This window comes from Phalaenopsis equestris, unplaced genomic scaffold (genome assembly GCF_001263595.1).
Source record: "Phalaenopsis equestris unplaced genomic scaffold, ASM126359v1 Scaffold000996, whole genome shotgun sequence".
Lineage (NCBI taxonomy): Eukaryota > Viridiplantae > Streptophyta > Magnoliopsida > Asparagales > Orchidaceae > Phalaenopsis > Phalaenopsis equestris.
The window spans coordinates 89,310-114,575 of NW_018165435.1; the positions used below are offsets into that span (position 1 = coordinate 89,310).

Genomic DNA, 25,266 nt, shown 5'->3' on the forward strand with positions numbered 1-25,266 from the left:
GCCAGAAAAGCTACTTCTAACTTAAAAATGTATTTTATAAAGAAATTAAAAATAAAAAAAAATTATGAAATTTGATTTCGATGATTCCTTAAGACCAAAGAAACCTAGGAAAAATAAAATTGAAGTCAAAATAAAAAGTAATTTTTGAGCTATTTTTCAATTTAAAAATAATTAAAAACTTATAAAAATATAAATATACCTCAAAATATCACAACTTATTCCCAAGTATAGAAAATAACTTAAAAATATTTTCATAAATTTTTAAAAGATGTAAAAAGGTATTTTTAGCATTTAAATGAATTTTCTTTTATTTTTAAATAAAATAATTATAAAAATGAAATAAAAGTCAGAAAATTTTAAATTAATTTTTTTCTGAGTTCTCTCAGTGAGCTTTATGAAAATATAAAAATTAATTTTTGAAATGAAACTATATTTTCTAATTATTTAATCTTTAAAATCAATTAAAAAAATAAAAATAAATAAAATACAATTCAATAATTCACAAAATTTATTTTGAGTGGTCCTCTGATCTAAGTGAACCTCTTAAAATTACCCTAAGGTTAGAAAAAAAGTTTTGTTTAGTAAAATTAATTAATATTGAAAATTCTCAATTTTGAATCAAAATCATTATAAAAAATTAAATTCAAATCAGAAAAATATAAATTCTTCTTTGATATGTAAATTAATCCATGAGTAGGGTAACAACACAGTTTTAAAGTCATTTGAGTTAAATTGAAGTAATTATGAAGTAAAGAACCCTATGGGTAAAATGATAAATATGGAATTTTGAACTCTAAATTAATTTTTGGTCAAAATCAGATGGTAAATGGGTAATAATTCTTATAATTAACTCTTTGAAGTGATTGAAACAAAAAAAGGGTTAAAATGTAGGAACCAATTCACTTCACTTTCTACAAAAGGTAAAATTGTAATTAATCAATTTTTTATGGATTGAAAGATAATTAAGTCTTTAATGATCCTAATGTGACGGGCTTGTGTTAGGAAGATAATAACTCACTAATTTGAACCCCCAACCAATGGTTAAGTGCAATTTAAATTCTAAAAAAGATTGAACACCATATCATAAAACTTTTATAAAATTATAACTTTACACCTCAGCCTTTAAGGGCTCAATAGTGAACTAGAGTTTATTTAAAAATATTTAATGAGGTTTAGAAAATAATCATAAGTAATCATGAACACCACTGAAACACTTCGAGTTTATATTCAATTGAAAAGAAATGGAAGGTTCCTTAATCACTTGGTTTATCCTAAGGGTTCATAATGTTATAATTCATCAACATAATATTGAGTGATTAGTAACCCCTGCTTGCAATCATTACATTTTAAATACAGATGTGTCTGATATATATAACCCGACGAATAGTCATTATGTCTTGTAGCCACCGATCACCATCGAGCACGCTTGCCGCCATCATCAACCACAATCGGTCGTCACCACCTGTCGATGCATGCCACTGACATCCAACGACCATTGCTTGCAATTGCTGTAATTCAACTATGGCCTTTTGTGACCAATCTTTATAACCACCAACTACAATATTTGCAGTGGACTACTTCTTTTATAATTTCTAATTACGGACTCTATGTTAAATTGTCAATATTGAAGTCACCAACCACACCCCTGATGACCGACTGCTCATTGTAGCAACCAACGACAACTTTTGTGCCTAAATCTTACTATTATAACCAAAAACCATACTTGTAACCCAATTATATCTATTATAATCAAACAACTATTGAATGATATTAATCTTCATGCATAAAAGTAAAATATAACTCAATTTTCATCCCCATAAGTCACACCCCATGTTCGGAAGGTGGTACACCCCAACAACGTAGGACATGATGAAATAATTTGAACCAGTTTTATATTTTCAAAGAAAACTTACACTGTAAAAAAAGGAAATGTAAATTTTACTAATGTGAAAAGTTCATTGTTACAACTGAACTGAAAATAGAAAATCAACTGAATCAAAACAAACATGATAACATGGAACAACTACCGAGACCCAACAAGAAAAAACACAATAACTAAAAGAAATACTGCAAAAAATACCAAAACTGGGAACTAAAACTGAAAATCTTGCTTCGGTGTAGACAATTTGAAAATCTTGCTTCGGTGTAGGCTGAATCGAACTTATTATTCAAAAATATCAAAAATGAGTTTGACAAACTCAGTAAATAATAACTATCTGTTAAAGAATAAACAACAAGGGAATGTGACATGCAGTAAGGCAACAAAGAAGAATCATTATATGCATATGTAACACTGCAAGACCAATAATAAAAAAGGTAAATATACTATGCATGTCATACGAACCATAAAACTATTCATAATTAAATTTCTTATCATTTCATTTTCATTTACCAACCCAATGAAACCCAACAATTTCCTGTAGAGTCGTCACTCTGTGGGTCCATCAACCCGACTAGCCAAAATCCAAAAGGGTTCTACTGATCTACATACCATTACAGATAAGCATGCCAATTTGTTTTCATGGGTATAATATTTAAGAAGTCTGTAATTTTACATATGTTTGTGATATGACGTGAATTCACATGCATATTCATAAAATGAAACGAAAGTAAAAAAAAAACTATAATTACAAGATTATTCAAACATGAAAAAATAAATTGATATACTTAGTAATTTCATTATGAACAATAAGGTAGCCCTATAATAAGTGAAACATCGTAATTGAAGTAAGAAAGAGCAAAACTGACAAAATATAAATAATGAATATATTCTACTACAATTAACAATGAATAATACCCCTCAACTAGGAAGGGTAGTTTTATTCTCTCATATACAACAATGATTTACCTTAAGTAGACAAAACGTGATACTTATTCGAATTTGGTGATTCAACTAGCAATCCTACATCAACTAAAAGTGAAATTATTAAATGATTAAGCAATTTATTTATTCATTTAATTAGATGTCTTCTAATAGATCTACAAGATTTAATATATAAATCATTATTATTATATAAAAAGATAAAACTATGAACTTAATTAATTTTAATTAATATCATAATATTTTGTTCAATGTTTTTTTATGATATAGAAGAAATTTTAAATTTTTGAATTAAGTGTTGGGGGATTTAAATGACACTTAAGGATTTAATTTTTTTAAAAAATTATAAAATCCTACAAGCCCTTAATTCCTGTTTCTCTACTCGTTAGATTGGTTAAATCCCGCAAGAAGACGATTTGATGGGATTTAGAGAGTCTGAAGCGTGCGAGAGGGAGGAAGGCGAGGGTTACCTTTCTCGACGGTTTCAAGTGGGAGCAAATGGAAGGAGGGAAATGAGGGTTTCAGAGTTTGGTGGTCTTTGTATGTTACAATCTCGCTATTGCCTTTACTGCTAGCTCCAACAACGAATGTATCACATGGGTCCAGTCATGAAGACGATGGCTTCTGGCAAAACCAGGACACAAATAGGAGAGGGAGATCGACAGGAGGAGGAAAGGGAGAAGATAAGTGATGCCCTAGCCAACATCGATAGCGACGCAAAAGAGGGCAACAAATGCAAGGTGAGAAGAACAAAAAAGATTAGAAATTCAAAAAATCAGCTATCGTAGAAATATTGCGAACAGTGGAAAGAAAAAAATTTAAAAAAATTGAGTAAAACAAGGAAGGAAACTTTCTGGATCTCACAAGGGCTGTCAAAACGGCTCTTGTTCGCGAACAGCTCATGCAAAACAGCTCGAGAACAGCTCGTGCTGGCTCGTTAATTTTGTTTGATAAGTTAATGAGCCGAACACAAACAAAGATGTCTTCGTTCGTGTTCGGCTCGTTTTGGCTCGAAATACTAGTCATCAAGTTTATATATATATAAAGTAGTATTTAAAAAAAACTAATTGATTACAAGACAAGACTACAAAGATTTATAATATAATCAATTAAAATATTGTTTAAGAAAATAGAATAAAAAATATTAAATTAAATTCAAATGATGTTTTAATATAAATAATAATTTTTAAATCTTACTTAAACTCTTATTGTCTTATGACTACATGATTAAAGTTGTTAAAATAACTCTTACTTAACGAGTCGAATACGAACACATTTTTGAGCTAGAAATATAAACGATTATAATTCTAACTATAATTCTAACCATCATTCATCATCAACTAATTATCATGATTGTAAAATTAAATTGCACCCATTTAAAAAATCTTATCTAAGTGGGTCACATGGCAGCTCCGGAGCAACCTGTCTTAATAGCCGACAGTGCCAAGTGGATCTAAAACAGATTAAATTATTACTACTAACCAGCTCCCATGGCGATGCCATCTCCGCCATTCACACCCCCCCTTCCTCATCTCGTCTCCTTCACCCTCCCTGTTCCTTGTCGCCTTGCTGCTGTAGCTTCCATGTTTACAAACAGCAGCAGCAGCAACACCAGCTGACGCACGCAGCATACAGTCACCTCCCCACCCCTTAGATCCCCCGTCCTACTTCCCCTCCTCCGATGGGAAGCGCCGACGACACCAAGCCGTTCATCCTCTCCGATCCACTTCTCCCCTCCGCCCCATCCTCCGCCGTCGCCGCCGCCGTCGCAGCTTCAGAAGACGACCAGTACCCACCGATTATCTACAACCACGGTCACCGTCCTCTTCGTGACCTCACCTTCCTCATCCTATTCCTCGTCCTCAGTCTCGCCACCTTTGCACTCGGCATCGTCGCATCCTTCCGCCAAAACCCTAATCGATCCCACGCTTCTTCTTTTATCTATGACTCAGCCTCCTCCTCCTGTATCCCTCCCTCTTCCAGCTCTTTCTCGGTCTTCAATTCACTGTCCCTCCCCTCTTCATCTTCCTCCACTTTTCTACGAGATCTAATTTGGACTCTGGTCATCACTCTGCTGCTCGCATTGCCGATTGTCCTCGCTCTTCTGTCCCTTCTTCGGTATTTTGCCAAACAGGTTGTGTACTTCTCCATTCCTTTCTTCATCATCATCCCGATTTTCCTCAATGTGTACTGGTTCGTGGCCTGCCAATTCGGCGCCACTTGTCGCGAATCCTTTCCCCTTGCATACCGCATCCTTGTCCTCGTCTTCGTTTTCTTCCTCATCGCGATCGTTGTTTGGATCATCGTCTCCAATTGGCACCGCATTAAACTTACGGTCCACATTCTCCGGATCGCTTCAGTGGCGCTTGTTAGCAACATGCTACTGCTCGCGGTGTTCCCGTTTCTGATAATGGGTTTGCTGGTGTACTTCGCACCGATTGTTGTGTTCTTGGTGCTTGTGACTTTTAATGGGAAGATTGTACCAACGAAGGGGGAGGATGGTTTGTATTTCTGCAAGTGGAAGCAGGATCGGTGGGTGCCTGCTTATTTTGCACTAGCGATAATTACAATGATATGGAGCTTCGCAACTATGATAGAGGCGAAGGTTTACGTGACAAGCGGAACAATTGCTCAGTGGTACTTCTCGATAGAGGGGGTTAAGCCGCGTAGCAGCATAAGAAGTTCTCTGAGGCATGGCTTTCTCGTCTACTATTTGTTTTCTTAAGAAACTCCTAAAGTGTGTAGCTGTTGTCGTCTTTTTTGTTTTACGGAATTGGAGTAGAGTTAGTTGACGTCTGAAGTGATTTTTGCTAATGAATTCCTGAGGTAGCTTCTTTCAATAGGCATTATGATGATAATAATTTGGGAAATTTACATACGCACCACACTTATGGATTTGCATATCTAACACCTAAAGTTTGGTATTTGCTTCTATAACACTTTGGTGCTATAAACCTATACATAAGAAAACGGCATTTTGACTTTTAAAATGTTAGTAAAAGTGGTATTTTTAATGTGATGTTAAAGAAGTGAGCGCGATGCAATTAAAATTTAGGTCTTAGATATGTAAATACGTAGGAATTGTGTGAATTTATGGATAGACAATGCTAGTGCTGTATAGATACGTGAAGAACAATGTCGTTGACCTGTTAATGACTTGCCTGTGGTGTTCTAGCCTAAGTTTTACCAAGCAAATCCTTTTGGTTATTTGTGAATGGACGGGACCATAATCAAAGGAAATAAGCATCAGACAGTTCCTTGGCTTGAATATGAGTCTGTATCCATTATTGTGACTATCATCTCATTTGCATTTTTTTAAAAACATTCCTATGATCTGAACACAGGAAGCGAAGCTGTGGCAAGAATCTTACTTGATCTTGATTCTGTATTATTTAAATATTGGGCCATGACTTATTTATTGTCATCATTCATGAACCATTTAATTATATTCTACTGATATATATATGATTTAAAATTGAGCATCCCCTAGGTGACTTTTAGGATTATTTTCCTTGTTGGTGACATTTGATGTGCTTTACTCACTATTAGCTGTCGACCGTGCAAGCTATTACTTTAAATCTTTTATTCCCATGTTGCATAGCGAGTAACTTGTATAACACAAATTTTTTAGAACTTTCTTTGAAGCTGTTGGTTTAGAATCTATGTGCATGGCTTGTGGATATAGTAAGAGAAATGGATATAATTCAGGGCTTTACTTGGATGCCCTTGATCCTCCATTTTATTTCTTTTATATTTCTTATGAGGGATATTTACATACATGACACTTAATTCTCTAGATCCTTGGTGTTTTCTCTAGATCCTTGGTTTTTTTTTTACCAAAAAAAAAAAAAAAAAAAAAAATCATCCCCACCTTAATTTTTTTTAACAAAAGCTAAAAATGGTATTAATATGCCTCACACATATGTATTCTTATAGGTCACACATTTAATTAATAATAAATAAATAAATAATGTTTTCACAAAAAATTATGTAGTTGAAGTTTTAAGTATGAGCATCATCATCAATTTAAAATTTAAATTATATTTTGATTGACTACTATTGATTAGTAAGGAGGAAGATGACTGAGATTAAAGGTAATGAGGAATTAGAGATAGAAATATGACTAAAGTAATTCATTATGTTGATGAATTTGATGAAAATCTATAGGGTTATTAGAGTAATCAAGACTTAAATTTAAAATTTTTAATGTTGATGACTTGTTATATTCTTAAAGTGTTGTGGGGTGATGAGTATGAATTGGAGTTAAAGATTTATGTTCAACTTATTTTGGTTTTCATGTCATGATATTTTGGTATTTTATTTTAATATCCTAGCTTTAGGGTGTTAATGTGCTACTTTTTTACTTTGCACAGTTTGTAACCTTTTTTTTTTGTTAAAATGTTGATATGTTATTTTTTAATGAATTAATATTCTAGGTGTTAAGATGTTGATTTCTTACTCCATACTTTGAAGTTTATACAATAATTATTTTTTTTAATTTGAGGCTTATGTCTCAAAATGCCGTCAGGTTTATGCCTAACCTCATGGATAAAAAATGCCTCAATACCCAATTGCGTAATTATAAACCTTGTTATATATATGTTTACCACCTAAAACTTTCTATTTACTCACCCTCCACTATTCTCTTAATGAAGAAAAAAAAAATACTACTCAGTTTTCTTCTTCTTCACCATTCTCCATCTCCATCTAAGATTCTCTGACCTAGCTACCAATGCCAGCCAAAAAAGGGTGGCAGCTAAAGTTGCCATCTCTAGCTCATAGCTTACTTTTCCCCTTTGCTCTATTTCTTGTCCTCCTTGCACTCTATGCAATCATGCGCTTTTCGGCGGAGAAGAGAAAGTCAAAACAGATCCCTGCTCTTAACAACCTCAACTTATTTTGTTTTGATTTAAATTGCAGCCATCTCCTCTCACCTTAAACAATTTGACAACCTTTTAACTTTTCTTTGCTAGTACAGCTCAATGGCATTCATTTCCTTGCAAGACTAAATTGAAATTTGCGGTGTCATAGTTTTGTGGATGTTCCATTTTATTGATTATTTTTTGTCTTCGATGGTTTGAGGTCGCATAGAATGGAGAAACAGAGGCTGCTGTGGGAGATAATTGATTTTTAAATTGTTTTGATTATTTTTTTATGATATTTTGGTGTTTTACTATGATATCTTAGCTTAGAGTGTTAACATGCTACATTTTATTTTGCACAATCTCTTACTTTTTACTATTGTTAGAATTTTGATATGTTACATTTTAATGTGTTAATATATTAGTGTTAATATCTTATTTCTTACTCCATATTTTAAAGTTTATACAATACTTGTTTCTTTTACTTGTTTCTTTATGCAAGGTTTCTTTATGCAAGTTTTTTTTTTTTTTTAATTTGAGGCTTACGCCTCAAATTGTTTGAGGTTTATACCTCACCTCACGGATGCAGAATGCCTCAATACCCAATTGCGCTATTATATACCTTATCATGCATATGTTTAACGCCTAAAACTTTCTATTTACTCTCTTACCACTCTTCTTTAAATGGCAAAAATACCACTCCGTTTTCTTCTGGGTCACCATTCTCCCCTCCATCTATGATTCTCTAACCTAGTTACCAATAGCTGCCAAAAAAAGGTGGCAGCTAGAGAGGCCACCTCTAGGTTGTATCCTCCATTCCCCTTTCGCTCTATTCCATTTTCCTCCTCGCACTCTATGCAATCATGAGCTTGTTTGGTGGAGAAGAGAAAGACAAGATAGATTCCCGCTTAAAGCAACGTCAACAAATTTTGTTTCCATTTAGATTGCAGTCATGTCCTTTCTCCTTAAATAAACCGACCACCTTTTCTTTGAAGTTAAGCTCAATGGCATTAATCTCCTTAGAAGACGAAAATGAAATCTTTGGTGTCATTGCTTTTTGGATTTTACATTCTATTAATTATTCCTTGTCTTGGATGGTTTGAAATTGCATAGAATGGAGAAACAAAGATTATTGCGGGATTTGAGAATTAAGATGCTGCAAGACTTGCAAAACAAGATTTCGTGGAACTTGCGAAATTTTATTAGGTTATTGTCTGAGTAAAGAATAGATAAACAATGTGACATTTTTTATGCCTCCTAAAGAATAGAGAGGTGGACGAGTAAATAAAAATTTTTTCAGTATTAAATATGTAATAAAGGAGAATTAACTGTTACTTATGTAAATCCTATCTTTATTACCAAACCAGAAATTTCTTATTGATAACTAAATATCATGTCTTCTGACTTTCATTATGAGGCTAAAGTAGATGCGAGATATTATGGTGTTCTGGAATGCATCTCTATACTTTTGATAAATATCATACGCTATAAGCTGAATGGCACTTACTGTCTTTAGTTTTTGTTTGTTTTTTCTTAAGCTAATATTTTCATGTTTTCTTATTCTTCACATTCATTATTTGTCCTTTTCAATCTATCAATTTAGTTTTAAGAATACTTTCTAATTGTACAATTTTCATGCACTCATCTTTTTTTCTTTTTGTTCTTTTCTTGTTTACTCCTGACTATTGCAGAAATGCTTTTGGCCCCTCCTTTGGCACAGTGTGTTTTTCAGGAATGGTATTAGGCGCGGTTCGGTTTGTACGGGCTGTTGTAGATAGTGCAGGAAGGGAAGATCTTTCTGGAGGGTTTATAAAAATCCTGCTCCGGTGTTGTGCCAATTTTTTGTTCGCTGCATTTGACTTTGTCAACAAGTTCACTATAAATTTTGCTGCAATAACGGGTGAAAGCTACTGTTCCGCTGCAAAGATGGCATATGAGCTTCTGAGGCGAAATCTTTTGTCTGCTGCGTTTGTTGAGACTGTCTCAACTCGAATTCTTATTGGATTAATCTTCGTCATATCTACACTCTATGCGATTGCGGTAAGTAGAATCCTATGAACCTACACGAGAAGATTTGATCTATCAGTTTATGCCAGTTATGCCTTGGTTTGATGTCTTGTCTCAATAGATTTATTAATTATTCCATAATAGCGTATTCTAATTATATAGCATGCAAAAGAATACTTTTTTTCTAAAATGTGATCAAATCTTTTACATACGGATAAATCACATTGGGATATCTAGATTTAGTCAAATGCATCATTTCTTGCGTCAGCTTAAATTGGAAGACTTATTTCCATGCTGCTTGGCTGGGTTTAAAGATAATAGACTAGATATGAGTTGAAATCAAAGTCTGCTGAAAAAATTAAATTTCATGATATTTTCTCTAAACCAGATTTATATCATCATTCTTATATTTAGAGATCTTTTTTTGGCAAGGCATTGCTTCAGGTATAACAGACATTAATGCTATGAATAACATGTAAGTTTGGTCTAGGGGAAATAAAGATGCTTAAAATGGATGCATGTTGACAAAGCATTGATTGAGTTCACCTACAATTAAGTAATTTCTTTTATAAAAAAAGTAATTTTTATAATAAATACACACACGCGCACACGCACACACGCACACACGCACACACATATTGTGTGTTCATGTGCGTGTGTGTATTCATCAGCGAGTGCACACACCTGTGTTCCATCGTGCGCCCTTCTGCTTGCACTTGAGTTTCTCCAACTGCAAGTGCTTGTACACTCCTGCGCACTGCCCATTTGCCTGCATTTTGTTGCCCCCACAACGTGCACACGCATGCGTCCGCAATCCTGGGCGCACACATGCTTACGCGAGCAGCTGCAGGCCTACTCGCATGCACGTGTGCCCCTATGAGTGTACACCATCATTATAGCTGGCGGCGGTTGTCTGTTCAACCCATTTTCAACATTTTCTGCTCAAACTTTATACTTTCAACTGAGCATTAAGGAGACTTGCTTGAGTCGTGAACCTGGGAGAAGAACCGTGCTCCCAAGAAATAACTACATCTCACAATCCCTTCAAGATCACTATTTTATGAGATTTGGGGGATATTTTCAATGTATTTGGCATAGACATATGAAGGTAAGAGGGCTATTGATTCCTCAAGAAATTATCTTAATTATGTACGAATCTTGATGCACATTGAGACCAAGAGCTCTAAATATTTAATTATCTATACTCCAATACAAATGAAGTGTCTTGATAAAATGAACCGGCTGACATCAAACATAACTTGATCTGAGTCCAAGTGAGACCAGATCATGCCCTCGAAGCTTATTAAGAATCTTTAAGGTAAATTTTAGGGATCAAATGATACTCAAATATGACAAGTGTATAGTCAAATCAAACGACATTATGAAAAACAAATCCAATAAATGTTACATTTAACAAGATTCTAATTAGGCATTTAAGCCAATTTGATTGTGTGCTCCGCAAATTCAAATAACACCTCAGACTCTTGTCGAGAGCTTAAAGGTTTTCAAATTTAGGGTCAAATTTTTCAGACGACAGCTGAGATAATAGATAAGACACTATACAGAGATTTCACCCTCAATTTTTGCGAGAACTTTAATATATGGGGGTTCTAGGTTTTTTAATTGGTGCAAGCCCTTATGATTAATTACTCATCCCGATAACAAGAGAACACTTTTGATTAAGGTTAGTTTTTAGGCGCTAAGTTATTAGACTTAGCATATAGTAGCGGATGGTGGGGGAAACATGATGAATCTTATCAAGATCTTATGGTTTAGTTATCCAGGGTTGCGTGGACCTTAGTTTACTTAGTAAGCGGAGGTAGTCGACCCAACATGATGAAAGAATCATTGTCAGCAACCATGAGTTGCTTCGTTGAAAGGAACCGTGTTGACTCGGGGTGAATGTTTGTCTAAGGGGACCGATTTAAATCAATCTTCGCTTACAAAGGGCTTTCTGTACTATCAAATGTATATATGATTCAATGCTCAAAATGACAGACTATTATTAGGGAACATACAGACTATAACTGTGAATGTAATATAATGGTGCTATTTGACAGCAAATAATCTGGTTAGAGGGGTTTAATCGTAATCGTTTATTTGTGGTGTCATTTGGTCGCAAAACCATGCAGACAGAGGACTTAGGTCACACCCTTACTAGCATTAGATTATTTTGTGCATGAATTTAGTAATATGCTTGATATGATATTGTTTCTTTGTGAGCTCGGGTTAACGTTAGATTTACCTACCTCGACAAACGATTGTAGTGGTGGATGAATTTTGCTTTAAACATTAGGTGGTAAGTTTTTATTTGATTATTTTATGGATCTTAATATTTCAAATGTTGACTTTTATAAATACTCCTCCAATTGAAATGTTCAATGAGTATGCCCATCATCGGGCATTTATCACTTAACATTAGTTGAGATACCAGTCCTGTCAACTCCAATTCTTATAAGAAGGATCAGGCTGGCTCAACTTTGCCAACTCCATTCCCTATATGGAGGAGGATCATATTGGCCAAAGTATGATACTTACGATCTTGCCCTATAGACATGGCGACCATTTCAATACGTGTGTAATTATATATATTTGAATTTGCCATTCAAAAATTGTATTTTTGTAAATGTTTGGATCGTGTGTATACTTTTTAAGAAAAAACATATTTTAGTTTAAGCATGTGTTTGATCTGCGCAACATCCTCTAACAATTAAGTTTAAGAGTTCGTGGTTATCGCGGGAGCACATGTGGGTGTTTTATATTGTTGGTTCGGGTAGTTTTTTAAATATCTTAGCATGCATTTTGAGGCATATTGGATTGAGCTTAGACATTTGTTTAATTTGCGCAACATTCTCGGATCTTGTGATTAAGCACTTAACACGTTGGTTGGAGCATATATGGGAATTTATTCTTATTAACTTGTACGAACTTTTAGGGGGGTTTACTATTATTTGCACGAGTGTGTTATCATTGACTTTATACAAATATTTTCATGTAAGCTTTTAGTTTCACCTTCCGTTCGTTTGTGCATTTGGGATTGCGGATCTGGTGATGAATATGCTAGAATTGACTACAACTTCATAGATTCTAAATCAAATTTCATTTTAGATGCTTTGATTATATATTGTTCTAGAGTTTGGCCTTTAGATAGTGGCAGGATTAGTTTTTATATAGATAATTAAATGAAGCGGGCCCCACACATCTTTTTTCATATATAAATACTAGGGCAGTTCCAATTCATTGCATACAAATTCTAAATTTAGCCTTTAGTTTTTTCAAAAGTTTTTGTAAAAATAGGCTTTGTTGGTATTTTAAGAGGGGGACACTACAAATTTCATGTTTGTCTGTTATTTTCCTAACCTCCACTTTTTTATTCCTCAAACTTTGTTTTCTCTTTTTCTAATCAGTTTTAGGATTTTTGATGAATTTGTTTTAAGTTTTAATATAGCCAAAATTCAGCAACATTTTGACAGTCTGCCAGTATTTTTTTCGTTTAGGTGGTTGCATCGGGGAGTTGTGGCCTTTCTATCATGCTTAAAAAAATGTGCATAGCCATTGTCTTTCAACATTCTAGCACGAGAGTCTTCAAATCCACCACACTTAAAAAAATGTGCATGGTCTTCGTGTACCTGCACAAAGCTAATAATAACAAATGCACAGTCATTCCCGCCACATTGATACGACAAAAACAAGTCTTTGACCCACCACGTTTAAAAAAATGTGCATAGGGCTTGCAGTACAGACAAATTAAAACACATATGCAGAATTTATACTAAGGGTCTGTTTGGGACAGCTGCAGCTTATTCAGCTTATCTTGATAAATAGTTTATCCTGATAAACTTCTGATCAGCAGCCTATCCGGATAGACTGACTGACTGTTTAGTTTGTGCATTTAGAAAATAAGTAATTTGCAATTATTTTTGGATAAATGATCATTTTGCCACTGTGCAGTAATATTTTTTACAACAGGACTGTCATAACAATATATTTGATATTTGAGAAATAAAAAACGACTTCAGAACAGTTCAAAAAATAAGTGAAAAACCTAAAAAAATATTACAAAAAAAATTCTTCCTATTTAATAAATAATCAAAGCGAATCCTGTCACAAAATCGAGGAAGTTTAAGTTATTTATGTTTGATTTTAAAATTCTAAATTTGCAATATGATAAGTGCAATTTATAAATAATAATTAATTTGGGATTACTGCCACACTGGAATCTAGAATTCTAACATCCACATTTGGAAGGATGGCGTGAATAGGATTACCTTCCTCGATGATGGCGTGAACAAACTTACCTTTCCCGATGGTTTCTGGTAGGAGCGGAGCAGAATGATGAGAATGGAGTATCGCCAGCCTTGGTATGTCACGATCCCATCGTGGCCTTCCCTACTAGCTTTAATTGCGATTGTATTGCAAGTTTTCATTCATGAAGCCGATGGTTTTGGGACAAACTAGGAGAGCGAGAGTGATGTAGGTGAGGCTTCGACTTGCTACGACGAGCGAAACGATGTGCGGAAGGTGGTGAACAAGTATATCATTCGATCTTTTTCTCCTATGCAACCTTCTCTCTGGATAGGACGAGGGCAACCCCGTCAAAATGTTTCTTGAAATGCGGCCCGCGTTTAACGTAAAATAAAAACGCCATTTTCACACACGTTGCCCGAACACGGGACCCAAACCGTGAGACGCCGTTTTTAAAACGCCGTCACAGCTGATAAGTTGTCCCAAACGCACCTAAATCCTATCACACACACAGAGACATTACCATAATAAATATGAGCATTGAAGCAAAGGAAATAACCCAACAAGAAACATCACAGGTTTTTACGCTAACCGAATCACTGCTGCGCCATCATAACTTCATGTGATAACAAAGAGACCAAATCATCGAAGTTGAGGACGATTGACGGAGTGTAAACATTAGGAGAGGAAGTGGCAAATGCAAGGTTAACTGTAGCTAGGACTGGTGTGGGCGTTTTAGTTAGCAGGTTAGGGATTTTCGGCTGTCGTACTGGGAGCAGAAGGTGGAGGTGAGACAAGTAGGTTTAGGATAAAAAGAAATTTCTTTCTTTAGAGAGCACAGAAGGAGGTGGGTGAATAGTTTTGCTGTGAAGCTAGAAGGATATGAGGAGAAAGGAGAATCTGGTTATGGAAATAGGAAGAGGGAGAGGTGAAGTGCCTCACATGCTGTGGGGTCGTTGGAGAAGGATGGAGGAGCTAGTGCAGTGGGACGGTGTGGCAACTGGTAAGGATGTGGGTGACGTCAGCAGGATGCTGCCTGCTGTAAGGTCGTTGGCGGGGAGAGCTGCAACGAAGGGAAATGAAGAAGTGGGCGAAGGAGAGGAAGAGGGGGAGAATTTTCGATGTGTTTTTTGTAGAGTTTTGTGTAAGAGGAGAGATTGTGTCAGAGCTCAGTTGAAGTTGCCGGCGGAGGATCTAGGCAGCTAGAGTAGGTGGAACAATGAGGGAGCTCTCTGGGTTCTCGTGCGTAAGAAGCTGAGGGAGAGCTAGGATTTCGAGTGAAATGGATCGGCTGGAGTGTGCTCAGGCGCTGATAGTATTAGGAATATTTGATATGTACTTTTTTGCTAAAAATTATGTGGAGGGGGCTTGCATTGGATAGGAAGGGAGGCTGAGATATGGGCTAGGCATGGGAAAAAACGTGAGATTGGCGGAGTTATGAGGAAGGCATATAAGATATTTAATAAAATAATTTTAATATAAATTGATAAGATATATATATGCATATTATCATTTAAATAACTTGTTTCAATTTTTTTTATTTTAAATTCAAGTGCCTTGATTTATGTGTCAATCATTCATGCATCAAGACTCATCAATATGGGTGTTGCTCGTAGGTAAAATCGACATACTGGATGTGCTTGTGCAATCTATTTTACGATTGGAGGTCATTCGAGTCACTAAAACATTGATTGAGAAGATTTACGTTCGATTTGTGTGCGTCACATCGACAACATGTTTTCACCATTCTTGCTCCTTTTGATCATAAGATATTCTTCCTTAGTCAATTTTGATATTTTGGACCCGCTTGCGCAATCTGTTTGGCCGCCGGATATCATTTTATTTGTTTCAACAGTGCTTGAAGTGAGTCGATCATGACATGTGAGCTGTCACATTCATTATTAATATTATTCCAGATTGAATATATCTTGAGGTCAACAAATGCTTCCAATAAATATAGTGCGTGCATTGAACAAATCATGTTTGTTTTATTTCTTTTTTTTCTCTGTGGACTTGCTTACACTCTTTTATTATTAATTTTCTTTATTTATTCTCTCTTATAGGTGACATTTCCTTGGAAAAGACCCATTGATATGTCACCAAGAGAACCTATTGAGGAGGCCGTTTGGGCTATCATTGATGAGCTAGATCCTCGAGGGGACACTGATATCCGAGAAAGGCTTGAGCAATATGGAAGGATGTAGAGGAAGTGACATTTATCGTAATTTTTTTACACATTCTCCAACACTTCCATATTGTACAATTGACTCGTCTCTCGCAGAATCCCGTAGGAGTGAATGCTATCAAGTTAAATTGTAGAGAATACTATTGATCAGTTGAGCCATGGAGTCCGTGATATCACATCTTGTTGTTGACACACTTGAGACTAGGTAGTCTAGGCTCTTGAGCCATCGTTGGTTACATCAAATTGATCAAATTGACATCAGGATTCATCATTGGGCCAAGTTCTTAGCCCTCAACGTTGATATGTAGCCTGAGTTAGATACATTTTGCAAGTTCATCATGATATGTTACAAGTTGCTGAAGTTTATGAGATTGCATGTTCATTCATGTTAAGTTATGGGAGCCTTACTTCGTCGTGAGTTCGTGGTGTGGTTGATTTTTGAGACTCTGATAACAATACTTATTGGATTGACACTAAGGAGATGACAATCACTTTGTGGGTCTTCCAATTTGTGTCCGGGCTTTTGATATTTGGTCGTTGCTACGGGGAGTATATCCCTTCGGATGAGGATCTTTTTCGTCGGCAACCTTCAACTGATAGAAATCGTCGAGACGAGTTAGTTCTACCTTCTGCCTATCCTGAGTTTTTGAACCATTATCGTCGGGCATACAGAGCAGCAAGTTTATCGAGATGATTGCATGCTACTATCCTAATAAGTGTTTGAATTTTTAGCTTTTAGCGAGAGAATATTTTGGTTCAACAAGCTACATTGTTGAACGATCCATTCTAGCTTCGTTTATATGATGATGGCTGTTTGTTAGAAGAAACTGCCGAACCATCCTTCCAGTTGATTACTCATCTTCTGTAATTTCTGGTGTAGGTAAGTATTAATTACTAACAGGATTTTTGACTATTTGGTTATGCAATTTTGTTCTTTTTAGAGAAAGTTCTGTACGGCTAAGTGCTTTTCTGGCTGCTAGCCGGATTTCTCATGGCGAGAGGCTTTCTATAGCTTCTACAGTGTTGGCTAGGCTATTTAGAGTTTTCAGGGTGATATTTGAGGATCCTTCATGTGATCTATAAAATCTCACTTTATTTTGGCTATACATTCATACCTGGGTACGTTTTCGCTTGCTTAGAGTGTCCTTCATATTTTGCAGAGATGAGATATCCTATATTTATATAGTTGTCTCATGCGATATCCACTTTGGAGCGAGAGCTTGTACGCCTTTTTTTTGTTCCACATTTGGTCGCCGATAAATTTTTGTTGGTTTGTCAACCAGATAGATTTGATATTCATCCTCATCTGAAGGTGATGGAGCTCATCGATGAGATTGATAGGAGAGGTCAAAGGTGTCGAGGAGGCTCATCTCATACTAGAGATAACAAAAGTACATTATTAGTTGTTATTTTTTAAATCGGTATAACTGTCAATCTTATGACATATTTTTCATCTTAGTTGTTTTTCTTATTATTTCATCATTTTTCATGGATGTAGCTACGAGGTGAGGTGAACCTGTCAGGGAGGAAGAGACTATTCGTCCACCGATCAGGATGCGGGCTAGAGACGTGTCTCCACAGTATCGAGGTACCTTTGTCTGCAGGGAGACACATCGCTCTTGAGGCAGGGAGCCTCCTTGTTCTTCTATAGATTAGGCAACTACCTCTATTCCATGTTGACTCCTGATGCTCGAGGAGGTTCCTTCTAACCCGAGGATACTTGCTGTGCAGTCGATGCTATTCAGAGATTTTGACACAAACACAGTTGGCTTTATCATAAATGATTTTTTCTCCATGATTTTCTATTCATCCTTTTGGTCAGGCGTGTCATCTGGAGCGAGATCATCACCTGTGGAGAGGCATGGAACATTTGAGCCACTCCTGACGAGTCTCGATCTGGTACCCAGATTCACGACACCTCTTACGCATAGCTTTCCAACAGATATTGGAGGGTCAAACACTTGTATAGTATTTTTTTTATTTTAACATATATATTCTTTAGTATGATTATGTTATAATGCTGAATACTCTTTTATTGGCCTTACACAGTGCCTGTGAGAGTTGACCATAAGTCAGAGCTTCATTGCCGACCATCTTATTTTGATGATCCACGATACAGATATACAAGAGTACAATATGATAGTCCTGTGGAACTTGATCTTCAGGCTGGATCCAAGCTCACCTCAATCTTTGAATCATTTTACAGTGGACGAAATGTCACCTTAAACTTTCTAGCACACTTTGACTTGGAGGCCGGAGAGCACATCTACAGGTCACTCACCATTGTCCAGACAAAGACATTCATACTTGACCTTTACGAGAAGGTCAGGAGTCATCGTGAGACAGCTGATGCAGTACACGATGAGTTCAACAGATTTTTTTTTGTTTCTTAGGAGATATCGACAACATTCTTCTACCACATCCACTGATATTACTAGTTTGGCTGTCGGATGAAGAATCTCTTGAAGAAGATCAGAGATATGATGTTGTGCAAGGCTAGCCTTGATGTCGAGCATACCAGACAGACTTTAGTGGTGGAATGAGAGCAGTGTCGACTTCTGGCCTGCCACTGGGTTATTTTGGTTTCTGAGTTTGCTCTGACTTGGGCTGTAGGAGGGCTACAGGCCACCAAGTCAGAGTACCAGACTCTTGCCGAGATCATGGATCACTTCGAGATTTATAAGCTCGTTTTTCATGATTTGTATTTTTTTCTTTTCTTTTATTTAGTGTTGATGTGATATACTCCTCTTTTATTTTGTCCAGATCTTATTTACTTCTTATCTGTTAGTAAAAATCTTATTTTCTTCGTGATATGAGTTTTGTTCTTCCTTTATACTTTGTGATAATGACATACCTCAATTTATTTTATTACTTAACTGTATGAATGTTCTCGTATAATGAACGTCTCTTTTAATCAGTTGGGAATACTGCCTTAAATTGTTGATTAGTTGCCTTAAATTGCTCAATTTAAGGCCTTAGTGTCCAAGTCACTAAAGTATTCCCAACTGATTGCCAAGTTGAAGACAATACTAAAAGAGACGTTCATTGTACAAAAACATTCATGCAGTTAAACAAAAAAATAAATGTATGATAGTTATTATTATAAATTATAAATGTAGACAATTTCTATCACGAAGAAAATAAAATTTTCACTAACAGATAAAGAGTACATATGATCCAGATACAATGAAAGAGAAGTACATCACATTGATATTCAAATATAGAAAACGAAAAAAATATACATATCATGAAAGACTGGAGCATGTAAATCTCAAAGATGTGCCATGCTTCCAGCAAGAGTCTGGTACTCTGCTTTAGCGACATGTGGCTCTCCCATGACCTGAGTCGGGGCGGACTCAGCCTCCAATATAGCCCGATGACTAACTTGCGACGTTGCTCTCTTTCAACCACTCTAGTATGTCTGACATGTTCTACATCAAGAATAGCCTTATGCGACATCATATCTCCAATCGCTTTCAAGAGTTTCTTCATCCTTTTAAGCCAAACTAGTAATCTCAGTGGATGAGGTCGAAGAACATGGTCGAGACCTCCTGAGAACCTCAGACCATCTGTCAAACTCATCGTGCGCAGCATCAACCGCCTCATGAAGGTCAGATATGGATTCCTTTATTTGAATAATGATGAGTGATCTGAGCCTACAGATTAAGAACTCGGCCTCCCTACACATTGTTTTGCAGTATAGGAACTCTCCGCCCTCAAAGTCAAAGTGCATTAAAAAGTCCAAGGTGACATTTGCGTTTGCTGTAAAACGATCTAACGATTGTGTTGAGTCTGGATCCAACCTAGAGATCAAGTTCCACATAAATGTCAGATTGTACTCCTGCATCTCTATGTGGATCGACAAAAGAAGGCCGACAATAAATCGTTGATTCATAGTCAACTCTCTTAGACAATGTGTAAGGCCAATAAAAGAACGAGTAATCGACATTATAATATAATGATAATAAAGAATATATATTTTGAAATTTAAAAAAAAATTATACCTGTGCTCGTTACCTCGAGTTTGCACGTGCCTCTCTGTTGACAAAGGTACCTCGATATGCTGCAATGACGTGTCTCTAGCCTACACATTGATCGGTGGAGAAAGTCTCTTCCTTAATAATAGACTCACCTCCCCTTGTAGCTACATCCATGAAATGATAAAACAATAAGAAAAAACAATTGAGATGATAAACATAATGACATAGGATTGATTTTTATATTGATTTAAAAAATGAAGTAATCGATGTTTAATGTACCTTTGTTATCTCTGGTATTGTGAAACTCCTAGCTGCCTCACATTTTTCTCGTATTTTCTAGCGTCACGTTCCAAGAAAGGGGCAAAAGATAGTCTAACTCCAGTTAGACGAGTATAGCTGACACCGTTATAATCAGAAGCTATGTGGAACCAAGAACCAGTGCCGACTTAGGCAAATGCGCCCATATCATCGAAATTACATAATTGAGTCTCAACCGGTGTTGAATCTATCTGAAGCACATAAATGATCCCTGAAATAATTGGTGTCCTATCATATGTTTTTCCATGTGAATGCCCAAACTGACGAGTTGCTTGATTAGGTTGATAAACATTTTAAATGATCGAGCGACCGAATCCACAACACAACCATCGTGAGCGCATACTAATGAAATACTCAACAATTTTCAAAGTTCGCCTGTTATAAAGTAGCGTGCATTCGCCTCTCCTATTAATCCCGTAGATGAGCTCCAACTTCCTTAGATGAGTAATGCCAAATATATATGGTTGATTAACCAACAAAAATCTATCAGTGTCAAGTGCAGAATAAAGAAAGAAAGGCGTAAACGCTTTTGCTCCAGAGTAGATATTGCTTGAGACAATTGCATAACTATAAGATATCTACTCTCTGTAAAATATAAAGGACACTCCAAGCAGGTGAAAGCTCTATATATATGAAGATGTACCCAAACATGAATGTATTGTCAAGGCAACGTGAGATCTTGTAGATCATGCATAGGATTCTCAGAGATCTCCCTGAATACTCTAAATATCCTAGCCAATATTGTAGAAGTTATAGAAATCCTCTTGCCTCAAGAAATCTGGCTAGCTACTAGAAAAACACTAGACCGTACAGTGCTTTCTCAAAGGGGATAACAAAAGTGCATAACCAAGTAACTAAAATACTGTCAATAAGAAATCCTTGCCACAACATAAATTGTAGGAGATGAGTAGCCGACTGACAAAGTTGGTTCAACAGTTTCTTTTGACAAATAACTATCTTGTGAACGAAAGCTGAAATAGATCGTTCAACAATGCAACTTGTTGAATAGAAGCTTCTTCTCTCAAAAAGTTAGAAATGCAAGGACTCACTAGGATGGCAGCACGAGATCGTCTCGATAAATCATCTGCTTTGTATTCTCGATGATAATGAATTAAAAGCTCACGATAGACGAAAGGTAGAACCAACTAGTCTCGACAATTCCCATCAGCTGAAGATTGCCGACGAAAGAGCTTCTTGGGGCTAATCCAACAAGTGCTGTTATTAGAGTCCCAAAACTTAACCACACGCCAAACCCACGATGGAGGAAAACTTCCATATAGTTGAACATGGATGAATATACAGTCTCATAAACCCTAATAACTTGTAATATATTATGATGGACTTGCAAAATGTACCTAGCCCAAACTACATATACATGCGGAAGGCCCACTGATGAATCTTGAGAACAATCTGATTAGTTTGATTGTAACAAATGATGACTCAATAACCCGGACTATCAACATCTCGTTGAGGATCTTGCTCATTAATTGTGGCTTGAATGGCCTCCTCACTTTACTCGACAAGTGACATGTCAGTGGGTCTTCCACAAGGAAACATCACCTATAAGAAAAAATAAATTGAGAAAATTAGTAATATAGAAGTGAAAACATGTCCACATAGAAAAGCACAGAAATAACAACGAACATGGTCCACTCAATGCGCCCACGATATTTGTTGGGTGACATTTGTTGACTTCAAGATATATTTCATAAGTTTGAGTAAATCTGGCATTTGTTGACTTCAACATTAGATTCCAAACAAGTACAAATTTTTTTTGTCATAATGGAATTGCTTCTTCAGCCAAAATAACCAAATTCATTCAATCATGTGTAAGGGTAGTAACAATGGGGCCGGCAACATTTAAAGGAAATATGGAAGTTACCATATCAAGATCCAAGATTTATAAAATGAATTGTTTTAGATTTCGCCGAAGGGGTCGTTTTGAGCGATCCTCATAATAGAAAATTGCACTTTAATGTTGAAGAAGATAATGACGATGACTATGAAAAAGATGCGCATGAATTTGATGCAGAAATAAATGATTCTGAGAATCCTCGAAATAAATGATTCTGAGAATGCTCTGATTGAGATTCCTTTGAATGTCATGTGGTGTACTATTGTCACACCTAAAATCGAGCATGATTAAAGATTCTGTAAGCTGGTTATCACTGATAGCAATTCATGAATTTTATTGTAAAGTTAGTCCATGGCCTTAGAAAGTACCTTCGGTAAAAAAATTTGAAATTTCTGGATTCTAAAGATGATTGGCCCCCATTAAACTTGCCAAATTCATTGATAATATGTGTTGTAACATCTTATTGATGGATGGCCTAAACGTCATTCTTCATTTATGTTGGTTTAATATTTAGATGTGACTTATTTCGGTCCAATATTTATGCCATTAATTTCAATGGTGGGAGGATTATTTTGAGACTTACAAAGCCGAAAGTGTCCTTGTGATCAAAAGAATCGAGCGTGTCAAATGAATTGAAGAAGCCTTTACATATGCCCAAAATGCTTTTGGAAAGGAGAGCTGGAGTAACCTATGCTTGATGAAAAAAAATCAAACCTATGCTAGCTGATTAATCAAGATGTGATCAACAGCATAGTGATATTTGAGAATGTTAGCCAATTATTATCAAAATTTAATAAATTATAGTTTCAGAAATTAAGAAATTATAGTTTGAGAATGTTAGTAACTTATTATCAGAATTTAAGAAATCATATCCAGATGTATTTGATGAAATCCATTGAACGTATTGGAGTGTTGAAAAAATCAAGATGGGATGTTTGTGAATGTTAGTGAATTATTATCAAAATTTGTAGAATTATATCCTGATGAACTCCCTGATGAGTTACCACTTATTAAGGATATGCTATGCGCCATTATTAGATCCTTAGATCATCTTATTTTATTTAATACTATTGGTTGAATCCCATTGAATATATTTGAGAATCATAGTCAATTAATATCCTAATTTAACGAATTGTATCATGATGAACTCCCTGATTAGTTACCACTGCTTAAGGATATTGTGCACGCCATTGTTTGATACTTAGATCATTATTATTTAATTTATTATTATTGGATGAAATCCATTGAACATTTTGAACTAAAAGACTGGTAGTATATTATTTAAGAAAGGATTTATTTGTGAAAGCATGAGTCCTTGTGTGGGTTTTGCTATACTCACTTAATAAGGGTGAGAGTTGAATAATATGCGTTGATAGTCAAAAGATTAATAAAATTACTTCTATGTATTATTTTCTTATGCTAAGGTTAGATGGTGTATTAGATATGATGATTGGGCCGTGATTTTCTCGAAGATTGATATGAGTTTTTGGCACCAAGTAAGGATAGGGGAGGGAGATGAGCTTATGATACATTGATATGGACATGGAACACAAACACAATCATGATTTGGATGTAGGACATGTCTATTATTGAAATATGAAATATATGACACAATAATTATCATTAGACATAATAAACATGAAATGCGTTGAATCAAATTTATGTGATAATTAATTTTTATTCTTTTGCTAATGGAAAAAGAAAGGAATGTAAAGAAGAGTTTAAACGCCTCTTTTTTTTTTCTTTGATTTTTTATTGTTTTATCATTTTCATGGTTGCTATTTTACTTATGGCATGCATGTTTGATAAAAATATTTTATCTTATTTTTTTTCCTTAATAGTCATACACATAAATGACTTGTATGGCTATTAAGGAAAAAAATATTTTATCTTTTTACTTATGGCATGCATGTTTGATAGAATTATAGCTCTTAAGATTATCATTGATACTAAGATTTTTAATATTATAAGTATTGATGTTTCTCAAGCAGGTTTAGATACAGGGTCTAAAGATAAATTTTGGAATGACTTAGAAGAATTAATACAAATGATACATCTTGAATAAAAAAAATTTATTGGAGGAGATTTAAATGGACATGTCGGTAGAGTGGTAGAAGGCTTCAGAAATACTCATAGTGGCTACAGTTTTGGAGTAACTAATGAAGAAGGTAGAGCTATTTTAGATTTTGCTTTAGCGTATGATTTTGTTATTACTAATACTTTATTCAAGAGAGCATCTTATTACTTATAAGAGTGGATCTAATAAAACACAAATTGATTATTTTCTTATGAGAAGAAGAGATCATCGCGATTGTAAAGATTGTAAGGTCATTCCTAGTGAAATTTAAGTAACCAATATCGTTTATTAGTTCTAGATTTTAATATTAAGAGTTATAAAATAAAGAATATTAGTACTCAACATCGTAGAATTAGATGGAGAAACTTTAAAAACAAATAAATTTATTTTTATGAGTAAAATTCAAGATTTCAAAATTTGGGATATTCATGAAGAAGCAAATGTTATGTGGGATAAAGTAACAAACACTATTAAACAAGTAGCAAAAGATGTGCTTGGAGAATCAAAAGGAAAAATTTTTATAAATAAAAATACTTGGTGGGAGAATAATAATGTGCAAAAAAAGATAAAATATAAGAAATTATGTTATAAAAATTGGTTTAATTGTAAAAGCTTAGAAAAATGAGAAAAATATCAAACGACCCGCAGAGACTCTAAAAGAACGATCTATGACGCTAAAAATTCTGCTTTTAATGATCTTTATAATAAATTAGATACTAAGGAGGGTGAAAAATATATGTATAAACTAGCCAAACAAAGAGAAAAGAAATGTAGAGATTTTACTCAAGTAAAGTGTATTAAAGATGAAAATCAAAAAGTACTTTTCTTAGAAAAAGATATTCAACATAGGTGGGTGAGTTACTTTGATAAACTTTTTAATGAAGTTTCTGAAAATACGATCGAACTTAGTGATTTT

At 35.2% G+C, this 25,266-nt stretch overlaps 1 protein-coding gene across 1 annotated transcript in view; it reads left to right on the forward strand.

Moving 5' to 3' along the window:
- The first annotated feature begins 4,273 nt into the window (after positions 1-4,273).
- LOC110032660 (choline transporter-like protein 2) overlaps positions 4,274-25,266 on the forward strand; it is a 45,929-nt gene continuing 24,936 nt past the window's right edge. Inside the window, exons 1-2 of the mRNA XM_020736357.1 lie at positions 4,274-5,512; positions 9,375-9,723. Of these exons, the coding sequence (XP_020592016.1) occupies positions 4,503-5,512; positions 9,375-9,723 (1,359 nt within the window). The 5' untranslated portion in view covers positions 4,274-4,502. The remainder of the gene's footprint in view (positions 5,513-9,374; positions 9,724-25,266) is intronic.